We start from the raw sequence: 18,348 nt of genomic DNA on the forward strand, positions 1-18,348 counted from the left end.
GGTAAAAATAGATTTTGGAGCATATGGGATACCTGTTGGCAACTCCTTAAACCTAACACTTCTCTACCTGCGATATGAATATTACTGAGGAGAGGAGCCATATGATCTAGAAAAAAGAGAGAAATGATTTAAGGAACTGCAGGAAGGGAATCCATTCCAACTCCTAAATTTCACAAAGCATTGTTCAACATTTTCACTCTAAGCCCCATGCACCCTGATGTATACATCATGTTGCTGTCAAACCAAAATTTCACTCAGTTGTAGGGATTAGTGGAAGGCGTGATTCTGAAAATTATATATTCGTATAAATACCTTAAACTGAAGTCTCTCTGATCATTAAACTTATTTGAATGGCTACATTTTCTAAGATGATCCCTTTTGCCCTAACTTTTCTTACATTGTTTTCTTGTTTAAGAGACATCCAAACAATTATTTCAGGATCTACTAAGTTGTCTTGATAGTGATTCTTAATATTCTTTAACAAATTAAAATGGTGTTTATGGAATCAAGAGTCAAATATTGATATAATTGAGATGATTATTGCTCCAATAGTAGTGGTGTAATCACTGTTTCAATAATTATGCCTTTTTCAGTGTAATGGTGGAAGAAAGTGTTAAGCACGATTTGCATACATGTTAAGCTTTTCTCTGCAGATAAGATTTTTCTCATTGCCTTTTCATTACAATAAATAAAGAAGAGGGACAAAGATTTCTGTGCAATTAAAAGTAAAGAATGTCTGTTCCCATTTAAATATATTAATTACAAATGAACTGCACAAAATTATCTTCTTTTTTATTATGAATAGCATAGACCAGAGACCAATTCATGATTTAAATATACCTGCATAGAATTTTGGCACAGCAAATTTTTGTTTGTTGTCAGGCCATCATATTTTATATTAATATGTTGTTTTGCTTTTTAAAAATTCCTTCTTGTTCAGATCAGGTCTCCAGACAATGATGTAGCATTTGGGAGAAAAGATACAAAGTAGTAATCCAGCACTGGAAGCTATAATGGAGAAGATTTCCACAGCAACCATGTATTTTCCCTTTGAACTCAGGTATGCTGGAACAAAGGACAACCAAACACTACAGAAGACCAACATACTGAAGGTGATAAATTTGGCTTCATTGAAAGCATCAGGCAATTTCCTTGCTAGGAAAGCCAGTGTGAAACTGACAACAGCAAGGAAGCCCATATAACCCAAGACACCGTAGAACATGAAGGCAGATCCTTTGTTACACTCCAGAATAATTTCTTCTGCTATTGACTTCATATCAGCATCTGGGAATGGGGGAGAGATGATCACCCATGTAATACATATATTAATTTGAATAAAGGAGCAGAAGGATACTATAAACATGGCAAGTCTTTTCCCAACCCACTTGGTCATCTTGGACCCTGGCTTGGTAGCCATGAAAGCCAGAACCACAATAATGGTTTTGGCCAAAACACAAGAAATGGCCACTGAGAAGATGATGCCAAAGGCAATTTGGCGAAAGATACATGTCACCTTGTGAAGTTTTCCAAGGAATAGCAAGATACAAAGAAAGGATAACAGGAGAGCAACAAGGAGTACATATGTTAGGTTCCGGTTGTTGGCTTTGACAATGGGAGAGTCCTGATGCTTAATAAAGATCCAAAGGACTCCAACTGTGACCAAAGAAAAGAAAAGAGCAGAAGTGGCCAAAACAGCTCCCAAAGTTTCTTTGTACTTCAAAAATGTTATAACTTTGGGGAGACAGAAATTGTTCTTCTCATTGGGATAGTGATCTTCTGGGCACTGAAAGCATTCATCCATATCTACAAAAGAAAGCATTAAAGTTTCAGTTGCAGTGAAGGATTAAAAACCAATTGTACAATTTTCAAAACAAGGACTGCCACTTAATATTTCAAAAGTATATACATTAGGATAAGTAAAGGTAAAGGTTCCCCTCACACATATTGTATGTTCTAGTCATTCCCAATTATAGGGGGCAGTGCTTATTTCTGTTTCAAAGCCTAAGAGCCAGCGCTGTCTGAAATTCTCTCCATGGTCATGTGGCTGGCATGACTAAATGCCAAAGGCACACAGAACACTGTTACCTTCCCACCAAAGGTTGTTCCTATTTTTTCTACTTGCATTTTTCCATTCTTTCAAACTGCTCGGTTGGCAGAAGCTGGGACGAGCTCACTCTGTTACATGACACTAGGGATTCAAACCTCTGAACTGCCAACCTTTCTGATTGATAAGCTCAGTGTCTTAGCCACTGAACCACCTTATACATTAGGATTGCCGTCAATTTACTTTTCATAAATCTTTGCTCTGAAATGTACTACCTGCTAAATACAATGGACATTAAATTCAGTACCTTAAAACTATTTTGTCTAATCTGTTTGCTACATTTTCTATGATATCCTTCTCTCTCAGATTCAATGAGTGCTATTTTAAGTGAGATAGATTTATAAGGTCTCTTACCCTCCCTGTTAGAAATCTTCCCTTCCGGACACCGAAGACAGTCATAGCAGCAAAATAGTTTTCCTTCTATCTTGATCTTACTGTAGCCTGAATGGCACTTTCCATTACACAAAGAAAATGGCTTGCTCTGTCCATGAATAAATAAATGTTGAAGAGATTGATCTTGGAGAAATATTCATCTCAATATTTTGAAATGTTTTTAGAAGCATCCTTCCATCTTACATTCAAGTTTGGCATAACAATATGAATCAGTTAAGGGTGATTCATGGTACATAAAATCTATTTCCCATTTCCAATTTAATAAAATTTGTATGCCACCCACTCCCTAGGGACTCTGGGCAGCTTACAGACAGATAAAAACATTTAAAATTTTTAAAAACATTTAAAATTTTTTTTAAAATAAGGTACATTATTAAAATTGCACATCATCCATTCAGTGTAGGTGGGGCTGGACATTGATCAACAGCCCCAGGCCTGCCGGAACAGCCAGGTCTTGGTGGCTTTATGGAAGGCCGGGAGAGTGGTAAGGGTCCGGATCTATATGGGTAGATCGTTCCACAGGGCCGGCGCAGCTACAGAGAAAGCTCTCCCCCAGGGAGTCACCAGCCGGCATTTTCTGGTTGACGGCACCCAGAGGAGGCCCAACCTGTGAGATCTAGTTGGTTTTGGGAGGTATGTGGCAGGAGGCGATCTGTCAGGTAGCCAGGTCCTAAACCATGTAGGGCTTTAAAAGTAATGACTAGCACCTTGAAGCGCGTTCGGAGACCAATCGGGAGCCAGTGCAGCTTGTGGAGTATGGGTGTAACATGGGTGTATCTAGGTATACCCAATATCGCTTGCGAGGCTGCATTCTGGACCAAATAGCTTTTTCAATAAGAAAATGAATATAGCCTCCCATTACTGAATCTGTTGCCAGGAAATGGTCCACTTGACACAGGGATTAATTTATCAAGTCCTTGACCCATTTTTCCTTGTGAATGTCTGTAACAGTCTTCATGAATGTTAATATTTCTTCATTCATTTAATAACAGATTAACAGAGTTGGACGGGATCTTGTAGGCCCGTTATGGTGAACCTATGGCACGCGTGCCACAGGTGGCACATGGAGCCCTCTCTGCAGGCACACAAGCCATTGCCCAGCACACGTACCTCCCACAATCCAGCTGATTTTTGGATTTACCTTCCAGGCGGGAGACACACACACACACATACCTTTGTGAGGCTTTTCTTCCACTTTCATTGCTGTTTTGAGAAGGGAGGCTTTCCCCTCTCTCAGCACTCTTTTGCAAAGGGAGGATTTTCTGCCTCTCAGAAGCTTCCCTTCTCAAAACAGTAGAAGGAAGAATTCTCGGCCCTCACTGGCTCAGCTGATCCACAGGCCACGGTTAAGGGGCAGAGTAGAGATGATCATGCTGGCTGCTTCCTGCACCAAAAAAACCATAAGATCTCCCTGAAAATAAGCCCAAGGATTTATTTTCAAGTCTAAAATAAAATAAGCCCCTGGGAAACATGGTAGTAAAACATAAAAAAATGCAGATGTCCAGATTTTTCTGTGGACCACCAATGTTTTTTTTGCAGACAACCGTGCTCCACGGACCACCAGTTTATGACCACTGATCTAATCTATCCCCTTACCCAAGCTGGAGACCCTACAGAATTTCTGACAGATGGCAGTCCAGTCTCTTCTTCAAAGCTTCCAGTGATGAAGCTCCCACAACCTCTGAAGGGAACTTCTGTTCCAAGGGTTGATTGCTCTCACTGTCAGAATTTTACAACAGGTGAACTTTCTTTCCTGCCTGCTCATTTCTTGCCATTTACCCTCCTATACTAAAGGGGCATCTAAGATGTCACCAGTGATGACCAGTTAGAGAGACTTCAGAGAGAAAATATACATTGAGTTCTGTTTCTGACAGCTCTAAGAAGGAGTGAAACCAGGCCTAAACACAATCCTAAATGTAACAGGATCATACCTGGTTGAACCTTCTTGGCCATACAATACCATCTTCATCAATGGTGACCATTTTTTCTTGGGAAAAATCAATACTTCCAACTCGGACTTTTTTAAAAGATAAGTTTGAAAATGTGATCCAATTAATAATATCAAATCCAGTCTCTAACTCTCCATTCTCATTAAATGAAATTTTTTGCCTGGCACTATTATTGAATGAAACTTTTCGCATGAATTGGTTGAGCTAAATGAGGGGGATAGAAGCCTAATACATAGATATGTATCAGGATGTGCAACAATACACCTTCTCCCTTTTAAAGTGTTTAGCTAAGAAGTTCTTTTAGAAGTCTGATAAGCAGAAAAGACAACAACAACAACAACAACAACAACAATAGAATTAATAAATACTTAACATTACTAATTATCATGATGATTAAACAATCTTTATAGCACAAAAATAAAGAAAAATGCAATGAAATAACATATATGTCAGGCCTGAAAGCCATCTTTCACATTGGGACTTCAGTTCTATTGGAAAATGGGAGGGATTACATGGAGTATGGGAGATATATAATCTAACTAAAATTCCTTTCTCAGAGAGTCAAGGACACCTCATCGTGCACATGGAGTGGTGTGACTGGGAGGCATATCCAGTTGGGACAGGGCCTGCTTGGGCCATGTGATGGGCATGTAGGTGCTTGTCAGGGACTTGAACTTTTAATTACCATATTTTTCGGAGTATAAGATGCACCAGAGTATAAGACGCACAAAGATTTTGAAGAGGCAAAATGTAAAAAAAACATTTCTGCACTCTGCAGACCTCCCCAAAACAGCCCGTTTTTCACAAAAACAGACTTGGATTTTGTCAAAAAATGGCATTAATAGCCATTAGGAGGCTAATAGAATGCTCTTGGGGGCAGGGGGCCTCAAAATGAGCAAAAACCAGTGCATTCTTTGAGAAAATCACCCCTTTTTTGTATTAAAAAGGGGGCATGCATAGCCTTTGGTAGGCTTATGAAACAGCCTGTTTTTGGCTCAAATCTGCCCACTTTTTTAGGGGAAAAGGTGCATTTTATACTCTGAAAAATACAGTAGGTGGGGAAAACCTGGAAGTTTTCAGATTTGGGTTTTCCCAGAAGTGCCAATATGACATCTCTAATAAAATGGAACTTTAAGGAACCTCAAGCCTCGGAGTCTTAGTTAGTAGGAATGTTACTTGGAACTCTGATAATACCTAAGTATTAAGCAGTTTAAAACAGAATAAAATATTATTTCTAATGGATTTGGGGGAAAATAATATAAGAGAGACATAACACACAGAGAGATAATAAATTTGTGATATCCTTATGTACAGTATATAAAAAAAACAGTGTGTGGGAATGAATATTGCAGAAGGTTTTATAATTTAAGAAACGTTTTTGAAATATTAATGTGTATTGGACACATTTAATGTATCCAATAAAGAAATTAAAGAAATGGTCTCAGTCTTTCAATTAAATTGAATTTGGAATATCTCTTTGGATTTCAGAAATTTCATATTTATGCAGTGTTACATATGTATGTATTAATAGTATGCTGTATTTTATAGCTTGTTGATGATAAATTAATTAATTGATAAATTTATGTTTATCAAAAGTACATGATTTCATCTACATTGTAAAAATAAATTCTTCAAAAATGTAGAAGGAGGATACAATGACTCTGTAATTTGTCTTCTTGGGATCTTACCTTCCATAGATGTTGAATAAAATCTTTCCCCTTGATTTCAACATTTCCTACTCTGTAATTCATTATAGATGAATGGAAGTCGTGCAAAGCATGGGCCACCACATAGATGGCATTGTACATGCTGTAGCTGTAGTCAGTCATGTCCATTTCAAATACAGAGGTAGGAATATCTGCCAGTTTCTCCTCTCCAGTACAGGTGGCCCCATCTTCCTTTTCTACTGCAGAGTTGGAGAAGGAACATTCAAGTGCATTTTCCCAGAACATCTTGATAAAACTCTCTTCCTTTTCCAAGATAGGGTTTTTTGATTGAGCAAATTGCTGGAATCCCAATATCCTCTCTGAGTGAATTGCAAATGATAGTGCACCATGCAGGAAAACCAGGTCACCATATTTTTGAAAGGGAAGTGAAGTGAAACCCATCTGGAGTGTCATGATCCAGACTTTACCTTTTATCCATAGTGAAAAATCATCAATTTCCAAATTAGTGGAAAGAAATCTTAGAGTTATCATGTTCCCAAAGTTACCATGAACCACCACTGCTATAGCATTGCTTTTCATAACCACTTTGTACATTTTCAGACCTGTTTCTATCATTTCTACAATGCTATCTGTATAAACAGGGATGGGAAATTTTTGAACGAAGTCGAAGCAGATACCACTCTGGGCAGCCATGGGAACCAACATTTCACCACTGTCATTATCTGCTAACATGAGCCCAACCCATGTCCATGTGAAATATAACAGCAATTTAGAAACAGCCTGGTACTGAGTGTCCATATTTGGTAACATCTGTTGGTAGATAGCAGCTTGTTCTTTTCTGCGAATTTCAGGAGCAGAACCATATATTACCTAGAAACAAACAATAAAAGGAATTAAAGGTGTGCAATCATTCTTTCCCTGTTTCGCTAGCAAATCTATCTATCTATCTATCTATCTATCTATCTATCTATCTATCTATCTATCTATCTATCTATCTATCTATCTATCTATCTATCATCTATCTATCTAAATGGCTATGTGTGTGTATGTTCCAGCATATCTCTGGAATACCTTGAGCAATTTCAACCAAACTAGGTACACAAATGACTTACTCTTTGGAAAAACCCACTGTGGGGGTAAGACACCTATAACACCCATTGGGGAGGATGTTCTGTTAAGATACAGCCTGTTGTGCCTTAAAATGGTGTCTGCTGTATTGCAGTAAAATGGTTTCTACTACATAGTGCAGTGGAGTTGCCATGGTAACAGCTTTACGGTACTCCACAAGGGGGCTCCATCTGGTAAGGGGGAAAATCCAACATTAGAAATTATGTTTTTTCTAGACATTTCCCCCATATAAATAAATACCCAGGCAACGCCGAGTTATCAGCCAGAACTAAACTAAAATCCATGTATATTTTGCATTTGTATTCAAGGTGAGCTAAGTTTCAGCTTTTCTTACAACTTAGGAAAATTAGTTCAATTGGCAGATCTCCTGCTGTACACGGAGATATTATGTCATCATTTCCACAGATGAGATGCAAGAGAAAAAATAGCTCCTTGTTTCAACATTCTATTAGATTTTGCAAGCAGTTACACCAATTCAAAATTCACAGAGAAGAGGCATATCCTTCTATGTTACTATAGAAAAAACTTATAAAATAATCTCCAGTTCAAGGATTTCCAATATCGTATCTTGAGACACAAATTTTATTTGTGTACAAGCTATATCACTTAAATTAAATGTTAATTTTATTAACTAATATTTGCAATGTATTATTTCACAGATAAGAAAACTCCACCTGTTCCTTTAACTACTAATAATACAGTATTATTAGAGCCGAGGTGGCACAGTGGTTAGAGTGCAGTACTGCAGGCTACTTCAGCTGACTGCTAGCTGCAGTTTGGCAGACTGAATTTCACCAGACTCAAGCCATCCAATCTTCTGAGATAGGTAAAAGGAGAACCCAGATTGTTGGGGGCAATATGCTGATTCTGTAAAACCACTTCGAGAGGGCTGTAAAAGCACAATGAAGTGGTAATAAGTCTAAGTGGTATTGCTTTACGGCGTAAGAAGTCCATTTAACTTTCAAGGTGAATATAAGCAGCTGGATCCAAGAGGAGGCATGGCCAGCATTGCAGCAGTACAACACAGTTTTCCGGGCTCCAAAGAAGTATCAATTTCCCTTCCATTTTGGGGGTCTCATTGTGGATTGGAGCCATCTTGTAGGGATTGTGAGTAGCAGAGGCATGTGTTGCTTTTGGAACTCTTTTTTCCCATTAATTGAACAGTGAGAACAAACTATAGTGCCATCTAGCAGCACCAGAGGAAATATATTAAATTTAGTCAAAGAACAAAGAGGAAAACAAGAAGGGAATGACCTTGGACAATGTTTAAAGGCTTGGCAAACTGATAATAATTGTCTCTTAAAAAAAGGAAATAACAATAGCTGTGTAATTTTTTACTTTTTTCATTTTTATCTATAACTTTGGAGGTTTGGGATTTTTCTCTATTTGGAAAATTGGAACTTAAATTTTGAAGATGCCCCTTTTTAAGATATTTTTTATTTTTTCTCTTTTCATTCTCTCTCCTTTTAATTTTTCTGGGAGTTGGAGTTATTAAGGTGGATAACTCTACCATTGCTTTTTATCATTTTCTTTTTTCTCTCTCTCTCTCTCTCTGACTTTCTTTTTTTCTGCAATTTTTTTTATTTTTTATGAGAAAATATTTCTTTTGGAATTAAAAGACATGTGGATTAGGGTACAAAGAATCAAAAGATTTGGAATTTGATTTGTAATTTAAATTTGAAAAGGTGAAATTGGATCACCTGGGGGTAGAATTTGGTTGGTTTCGGTGGACTTCAGGATCCTGAAATTTGGATTACAGTTTTTCTTGGCATTTGGATTACAAAGTTAAATATAAGGAGGAAGATAGAGAAAATAATGGCATGTTCATCAGTAGTAACAACATATTCCATCCCTACAACACAAAAATAATCAAATACCACAACACAATAAGATAAAACTAGTACTGAATGAAAAATCATACTTCAAGCTATGCATGAAGATCTTAAGGAAAGAATAAATAAAGTAGATGAGAAAATGAAAAAAAATATATAGAAGAACAATTAAAAGAGATTAAGGAGATGATGGGGGGAAATGAACAAAGATTACAGAAGGTGGAGGAAAAAGTCAAATTAACGGAAAAAAGTGGAGGAGATGGACTATAGACTTACAATAATGGATAAGAATCAGGGATGTATAAATATATCCTGGGAAATGGATAAGGCTTATTATTACTTAATATTTCAAAATATTGAAGAAGAAAAAGCAGCAGAAAAGATTGCAGAGATAATATTGGAAACATTAAAAGAGAGTAAAGAAAAGGTGTTAAATGGGATCGATGAAATATACAGGGTACATACAAGTTATACCATGAGAAACAACCTACCTGGAGGGGTACATGTAAGATTTACTAAAAAAATATTAACACCAGAGATTTTGCAGGCCATAAAAAATACTACGATAAAATACAAATCCAGAGAGATAGTGGTTTTGAAGCAAGTACCAAGAAATGGTATAAGACCTAAGAAAATAATATCAATTCTTGACCATATGTTTGATTAAAAAAGGAGTGAGTTTCAGATGGCTAGTATCAGAAGGGATACTAGTGAACTGAAAAGAACAAAGGCACAGATTGGACTCCATAAAAATGCAGAACTATTTTATGAACAATATTTTGGATTACAAGAGGAAGAGAGATCGAGAGAGGAAATACATATAAAGAAGAGAAGGAGATAGACTAAAGAGAGTCAAATAAAGGACAAGAAGAGTGTTACAAGAGGGGACAAGAGCAAAGGAGGTGAAAGTCCTTCAGGATTGGGCGGCCTATAAATCTTGCAAAATCTTGCAAATAAATAAATAAATAGTGTAGGAAGGGGAAGATGAGAGGAGGAGTGTGGGACAGGGAGGGGAAGAAGAAAAGAAAAAGGAGAGAAGGAAAGAAGAAGATAAAGAAGGGAGGTTGGGATGATTGGAGGTACAAGTAGGGTTGTTGTAAAATAAAATGGATGTATTGCAATGAATTGTGAAAAATGTTAAAAGACAACATATAAATATTAACAGTACTTATATGAGAAATTAAACCAAAATTGATACTGAATGTGCTATAAAAATATATTGCTAAACACAAAGTTGGGTCAACCTTTATATATTCACTTTGGAGAATACTCATTTTGTTGAAAAATATAGCACTTTACAAAATACAACAAAAATATAGCAATGTATGGTAGTATTACAATTATAATCATGTTTTAAATAAAGGTTGAACAGTCTACCTTCAAGGCTCATGTGTTTCTAGCACCAGTTTGACAAGTCTAACCACACTATTCCATGTATTTAGCAATTATTTCTCTGAAGTAATCAATGAAATGTTACTTCTGAACAATATATAGTACCCCCATTAATACTCTAGCCCATTGAAATGATAAAAATGATAACAATGAAGACCTTATGGCATAATCATACTACTGGACCATTCACTTGCAGCCTTCAGAACCCTACATTTTTTGAAATGACACAACACAATTACAATCACAACATTTCCCCCCCATGAACAATTCTGTAGAGAAGCAACAAATGGATTTTATACCATATAACTGATATCACCAGAAACAACATACCTGTGGCATCTTGAAGAGGGAAAGGATGTTAGCCATGTTTAGATAGATATCAGAGGAAGGTCCTCCAATGACTGCTATTGGTCTGTTTTGAACATCACAGTTGTAGTTAGGTATGAATTGGCCATTGTAAAGAAGAGCTCCAATGAGGCACGGTATGTCCAACTTGGATCAAAATAGCTATTATAAATATGGGAGCCCAAGGTATGGTTTGGTAAAATAGAGGGATCTCTATTGATCTCCATGATGGCAAATTCTAAAGCCAGGATGGATTGATAAGTTGGAGTCATGACTCTAAAATAAGCATTATATATCTTGTTGTTATACACTCTGCTGAAACTTTGATGTATAGTATATATCAATTCAGTCTAATGTTCTCCACAATTGTCTGCGTTTTTCTCTGTCTGTCTTTCTATCTATCTATCTCTATCTGTCTGTCTACAGTATCTATCTATCTATCTATCTATCTATCTATCTATCTATCTATCTGAGAGAGACAGACAGACAGTTTGATACAACTGTAGATAGATAGATAAAGATTAGATTATTACTGCATTTTACATTTGCCCGCATATAAATAATACTTTTTGATATGTCAATCAATTCATCCATCCAACAATCAAATTATTTTTAAAACTAATATTATTGCCTTTTGAAAACTACTATGAGAATATTTTCACTCCAATGACAATTTTTACCTCCAAATTATATTTAAAGAAATGTACTTTCCCTTCAAAAAATCATATATTAATGTATTCATTATTGGTCTCCAAATAAACATAAACGTTTCTTTGAGATAAAACATGTATTCCAGTGGTGGGTTGCAGGGAATACGCACCGGTAAAGGCATACTGGATCCTGCCCGGAGCACCGGATACCGTTCTGGTACGGTGCTCAGAAGGGCCCACCCACCCACCCAGGCTCCTTACCATTCCTTTATGCTGTTGGCACTTCTGCGCACACCCATGGTGCGTACTGAGTCTGTGCAACACTCTGTGGAGCAGCTGGAGTGTCACAGAGGCTTGCAAAAGTGTCATTTGATGCTAGCATGCATGTGTGTGCTGTGCGCATATGCGCATACACCACATGTGTGCATGTGGGTAACTTCGGGGCCGTTCCAACCGGCCGTTCCGGAATCCGGAACCCACCACTGATGTATTCTCTTTCTTTAAAAATAATCTCTGTATTACATTATGAACATAAAAATAATTCATAAGTAAAGGAACTACTCTATTCTTTCTTTTTCTCTTTATCTCCCTGTCTTATTGTATTGTAAATTTATCCCTGTGAATTTACAGACATTTCTTTGACAGCAATAGCACTTAGACTTAGATGCCACTTTACAGTGCTCTACAGCCCCCTCTAAGCAGGTTACAGATTCAGTATATTGGCTCTAACAATCTGGGTCCTCATTTTACTGACCTCAGAAGGGTGGCAGGTTGAATCAACCTTGAGCCTGTTAAGTGAGTTAACTCTGCACTACTGTGTTCTAACCATTGCACCACCACATCTCTTTTTGGTGCTGAAATAAACTAGGCATTTGTCTTATTGATTGGACTATGTTTATTTTTCTTAATGAAAGGAAGAAAAATGCCTTAACTATAACAAAATTAAATGATAGAAATATGTTAAGCATTTTACCCCATAGAGATAGTGACCACTTCCTTGCCATTGCTTCAACTTCCTTGAAGTTCTTTGCCATTGCTTGCTTCTTAGAACTGAGACAGAGGGATTGGATCAAGATCACCCAGCTGTCTTCATGTTTAATATGCAATTAGGCAACATGGTCTCAACCTTTCCAGCTTGAACATTACACAAAACTGCCTCTGTTATAAAATATTAACCCTATGATATTTCAGGGCTACTGATTGGTTGTAATTTAAGCATTCTCTACTATAAACTTTTGTTGCTTATATTACTTATCTCTTGTCCCTTACTATATTTTTATATTCTTTAAATGTTTGTTATATCAGTACTATTTCTTTTCTTGAAAATATAATGAGGAGGGAGGGAGGGAGGGAGGGAGGAAGGAAGGAAGGAAGGAAGGAAGATCATAGAAGGTCAAAGAACAAGAGATAAAGACAAGAAAAAAAGCCACTCATCAAAGAACAAATTAAACACAGTTAAAATAAAGACTTTTTTTCTCTTTCTCTCTTTTTATATATATTTAAAAAAAACCTTACGCAATTTCCTCAAAGAGTTCTTTAGAAGGAAGTTTTCTGAAGTCTATCATTGTATAGAAGATGTAAATCTGAGAGACAATGTCCACAACAATGAAGTCTCCTGACTGATATTGCTTATGAACAAAAGGCAAAGGATCACTAGTCCTACATTTAGCACTGGGAATCATGTTCATCATTTCAGGCAAAAGCACTAAGACCAAGGCTGCAAATATCACCATCATGAATAAAGTGTTTTATCTGTGAGCCAATGTATGTTTCCCAAAGCTGTGCCTCATTAAGGGCATTTCTGCTTGCCCTGGTATGCAAACAATCCCTTGGCCACTAAGAAATGAAATTGAAAACAATGACATGGGGGATTGCTAAAAACAATGGAAAGATCAACAATTAGGAATTAAAGCTTTAGGAAACTATTAACAGTAAACATGTTTTTTTTCTCAGTAAACTTCAGTGCTTCTTTAGTGGGATGGTAAGAGATCCAATTGTCTATAATTCCTGAGAGCAATGAGGGTTTAAAAAAGAAAAATAACCTTGCTGCTGTTGTGCAAAAATAGGAAAAAGCTAGTTGGTTTTCAAAGCAAAATGGATTTATGTTAATTCACAGGATATCACTAATTTCTTGGTTTGACATCCCACCATGTCTCAAAGCTGTTGAGAATGCACAAAATAGAAAAAAAATAAAATTTAAAAATGTAAAAACTATAAAATGTGTGTGTGTGTGTGTGTGTGTGTGTTGTATTTGTGCTGATAAATAGATAAAGGGAGACTAATATAGATCTATTTCAAGCTATTTAGTTCTCATCAGCTAGCCATACAATTACTGGGATTCAAACCTGGGCTGTATTACATATTAGGCACATGTGTTAACCACTAAGCCACAGGCTCTCCTCCGTTATCAGCTGAGCCAGGGAGAAAGGTATATATTTAAAGTCACAACCCCTGGTATGCCCAAATATGGGAGGAAGTTCACTGCTTCTATTCTCTGTCCATCGGCTTGTCACAAGAGACCATCCATACAGAAACCCAATATTTTTACTGTCTGGGACCAAAAGGGCGCTCTTTTGGCCAGGAAGGAGTCAGCTTTGGATGTGGAACCATGGAGTCTTTTCAAGTGCTTAAGCTGAGCAGAAGGAATGGCCCTTCCCCAAAATGGTCTCACCCACTTTAGACCAACTTGTGTAAGGCAAGACCGGCAGGCAGGCGGGTGCGTGACTCAGCCCAGGAAAATGTAGAAGTTTTGGAGCTTCCCAACCCACCTGCCTCAACTGACCAAGATCGGCAGAATATGCCTGAGGGTGCTTCACTTCACTGTGATAGAAGAAATGTTGTTGCTTTTGTTTTGTTTTTTCATCTCATTCTAAAATGATAGAGACAATCCATGTTAAATATCGCATAGTACTTCATCTACTATTTTTATTTTGTACTGCAAAAATTGTATCAAGATGTGTAGAAAATGCAGATGCCCCTTATTTAATATAACAACAATAGGCACTTTTCTCAAAGTGTGACCTAACAGAATAAAAGAGGTGGAAGGGACCTTGGAGGACTTCCAGTGTTGGAGGATCCACAACCTCTGGAGGAAAGTTGTTTTATTGATAAATCGTTATAATTATTAGGAAATTTCTCCTAAAATCAAGTTGCTTTTCAATCAAACTTGTATACAGATTACTTACTCTCTAGAAAAAAATACTGTGGGAGTAAGACACTCGTAACACCCCTCAGGGTTTATGTTCTGTTAAGATACAGTCTGTTGTGCCTTAAAATGCCTTCTACTGTACTGTCATGAAATGGCTTCTACTGTACAGTGAAAGGGAATTGCCATGGTAATGTTGTCACTGTACTCCACAAGGGGCTCCCTCTGGTAAAGGGGAAAATCCAACATTAGAGATTACTTTTGGTCCGGAAATTTCCCACTATAAATAAATACCCTCGGAACACTGGGTTTTCAGCTACTACTTGAATAAAAGTGTGAATGTATTAAACTAGAATTGTGCAGAGCTTCAGATTCAAAGGTAAAAAGGTATTTTGGAGCATATGGGATACCTGTTGGCAACTCCTTAAGCCTAACATTTCTCTAACTGCGATATGAGTATTATTGAGGAGAAGAGCTATATCATCTAGGAAAAAGAGAGAAATGATTTAAGGAACTGCAGGAAGGGACTCCATTCCAACCCCTAAATTTCACAAAGCATTTCTTGACCTTTGCACTCTAAGCCCCATGCACCCTGATGTATACATCCTGTTGCTGTTGAACCAAAATTTCAAACTGTCAGTTGTAGAGATTAGTGGAAGGTGTAATTCTGAGAATTATACATTCGTATAAATACCTTAAACAGAAGTCTCTCTGATCATTAAAGATATTTGAATGGCTGCATTTTCTAAGATGATCGCTTTCACCCTAACATTTGTTACATTATTCTCTTGTTTAAGACACATCCAAACGATTATTTCAGGATCTACTATTTCAGGATCTTCTTTAACAAACTAAAATGGTGTTTATGGAATCAAGAGTGAAGTTAATTTTTGAAAGTTGAGATTATTATTGCTGCAATAATAGTGGTGCAATCACCTGTTTCATTAATTATGCCTTTTTCAGTGAATTGTGGGAGAAAGTATTAAGCATGATTTATGTACATGTTAAGCTTTTCTCTGCAGATAAGATATTTGTGCAATTAAAAGTAAACAATATCTGTTTCCATTTAAATTCTCTTCTTTTTTATTATGAATAGTGTAACACCAGAGACCATTTCATGATTTAAATATATCTGCATAGAATTGTGGCCTAGCAAGTTTTTTTAATCAGGCCATCATATTTTATATTAATATGTTGTTTTGCTTTTTAAAAATTCTTTGTTGTTCAGATCAGGTCTCCAGACAATGATGTAGCATTTGGGAGAAAAGATACAAAGCAGTAATCCAGCACTGGAAGCTATAATGGAGAAGATTTCCACAGCAACCATGTATTTTCCCTTTGAACTCAGGTATGCTGGAATAAAAGACAACCAAACACTGCAGAAGACCAACATACTGAAGGTGATAAATTTGGCTTCATTGAAAGCATCAGGCAATTTCCTTGCTAGGAAAGCCAGTGTGAAACTGACAACAGCAAGGAAGCCCATATAACCCAAGACACCGTAGAAAAGGAAGGCAGATCCTTTGTTACACTCTAGAATGATTTCTTCTGCTATTGACTTCATATCAGCATCTGGGAATGGGGGAGAGATGATCACCCATATAATACATATATTAATTTGAATAAAGGAGCAGAAGGATACTATCAACATGCCAAGACTTTTCCCCACCCACTTGCTCATCTTGGACCCTGGCTTGGTAGCCATGAAAGCCAGAACCACAATAATGGTTTTGGCCAAAACACAAGAAATGGCCACTGAGAAGATGATGCCAAAGGCAATTTGGCGAAAGATACATGTCACCTTGTGAGGTTTTCCAAGGAATAGCAAGATACAAAGAAAGGATAACAGGAGAGCAACAAGGAGTACATATGTGAGGTTCCGGTTGTTGGCTTTGACAATGGGAGAGTCCTGATGCTTAATAAAGTTCCAAAGGACTCCAACTGTGACCAAAGAAAAGAAAAGAGCAGAAGTGGCCAAAACAACACCCAAAGTTTCTTTGTACTTCAAAAATGTTATAACTTTGGGGAGACAGAAATTGTTCTTCTCATTGGGATAGTGATCTTCTGGGCACTGAAAGCATTCATCCATATCTACAAAAGAAAGCATTAAAGTTTCAGTTGCAGTGAAGGATTAAAAACCAATTGTACAATTTTCAAAACAAGGACTGCCACTTAATATTTCAAAAGTATATACATTAGGATAAGTAAAGGTAAAGGTTCCCCTCACACATACTGTATGTTCTAGTCATTCCCAATTATAGGGGGCAGTGCTTATTTCTGTTTCAAAGCCTAAGAGCCAGCGCTGTCCGAAATTATCTCCATGGTCATGTGGCTGGTATGACTAAATGCCAAAGGCACACAGAACACTGTTACCTTCCCACCAAAGGTTGTTCCTATTTTTTCTACTTGCATTTTTCCATGCTTTCAAACTGCTCGGTTGTCAGAAGCTGGGACGAGCTCACTCCATTACATGACACTAGGGATTCAAACCTCTGAACTGCCAACCTTTCTGATTGATAAGCTCAGTGTCTTAGCCACTGAACCACTTTACATTAGGATAGTTGCCATCAATTTACTTTTCATAAATCTTTGCTCTGAAATGTACTACCTGCTAAATAAAATGGACATTAAATTCAGTACATTAAAACTATTTTGTCTAATCTGTTTGCTACATTTTCTATGATATCCTTCTCTCTCAGATTCAACTAGTGCTATTTTAAGTGAGATAGATTTATAAGGTGTCTTACCCTCCCTGTTAGAAATCTTCCCTTCCGGACACCGAAGACAGTCATAGCAGCAAAATAGTTTTCCTTCTATCTTGATCTTACTGTAGCCTGAATGGCACTTTCCATTACACAAAGAAAATGGCTTGCTCTGTCCATGAATAAATAAATGTTGAAGAGATTGATCTTGGAGAAATATTCAACTCAATATTTTGAAATGTTTTTAGAAGCATCCTTCCATCTTACATTCAAGTTTGGCATAACAATATGAATCAGTTAAGGGTGATTCATGGTACATAAAATCTATTTCCAATTTCCAATTTAATAAAATTTGTATGCCACCCACTCCCTAGGGACTCTGGGCAGCTTACAGACAAATAAAAACATTTAAAAATTTTAAAAAAATAAAGTACATTATTAAAATTGCACATCATCCATTCAGTGTAGGTGGGGCTGGACATTGATCAACAGCCCAGGCCTACCGGAACAACCAGGTCTTGATGGCTTTATGGAAGGCCGGGAGAGTGGTAAGGGTCCGGATAGCAATAGCAATAGCAGTAGACTTATATACCGCTTCATAGGCCTTTCAGGCCTCTCTAAGCGGTTTACAGAGAGTCAGCATATTGCCCCCAACAATCTGGGTCCTCATTTTACCCACCTCGGAAGGATGGAAGGCTGAGTCAACCCTGAGCCGGTGAGATTTGAACCGCTGACCTGCTGATCTAGCAGTAGCCTGCAGTGCTGCATTTAACCACTGCGCCACCTTGGCTCTTGGATCTCTATGGGTAGATTGTTCCACAGGGCCGGCGCAGATACAGAGAAAGCTCTCCCCCGGAGAGTCGCCAGCCGGCATTGTCCAGTCGACGGTACCCAGAGGAGGCCCAACCTGTGAGATCTAGTTGGTCGTTGGGAGGTATGTGGCAGGAGGTAGCAAAGTCCTAAACCCTGTAGGGCTTTAAAAGTCATGACTAGCACCTTGAAGCACATTCGGAGACCAAGAGGGAGGCAGTGCAGCTTGCG

The 18,348-nt window shown here is 37.5% G+C and overlaps 1 protein-coding gene across 1 annotated transcript; it reads right to left on the bottom strand.

Moving 5' to 3' along the window:
• Nucleotides 1–898: 898 nt before the first annotated feature.
• On the bottom strand, nucleotides 899–13,193 carry LOC116521805 (vomeronasal type-2 receptor 26-like). The gene is made up of 5 exons (XM_032236458.1): nucleotides 12,976–13,193; nucleotides 10,796–10,877; nucleotides 6,135–6,983; nucleotides 4,458–4,650; nucleotides 899–1,803 (listed from the first exon to the last, which is right to left on the bottom strand). Exons 1-5 carry the CDS (start codon nucleotides 13,191–13,193, stop codon nucleotides 899–901), a joined length of 2,247 nt encoding a protein of 748 aa, XP_032092349.1.
• Between the last annotated feature and the right edge of the window lie 5,155 nt (nucleotides 13,194–18,348).

Source organism: Thamnophis elegans, chromosome Z (assembly GCF_009769535.1).
Source record: "Thamnophis elegans isolate rThaEle1 chromosome Z, rThaEle1.pri, whole genome shotgun sequence".
In the NCBI taxonomy this organism is placed as follows: domain Eukaryota; kingdom Metazoa; phylum Chordata; class Lepidosauria; order Squamata; family Colubridae; genus Thamnophis; species Thamnophis elegans.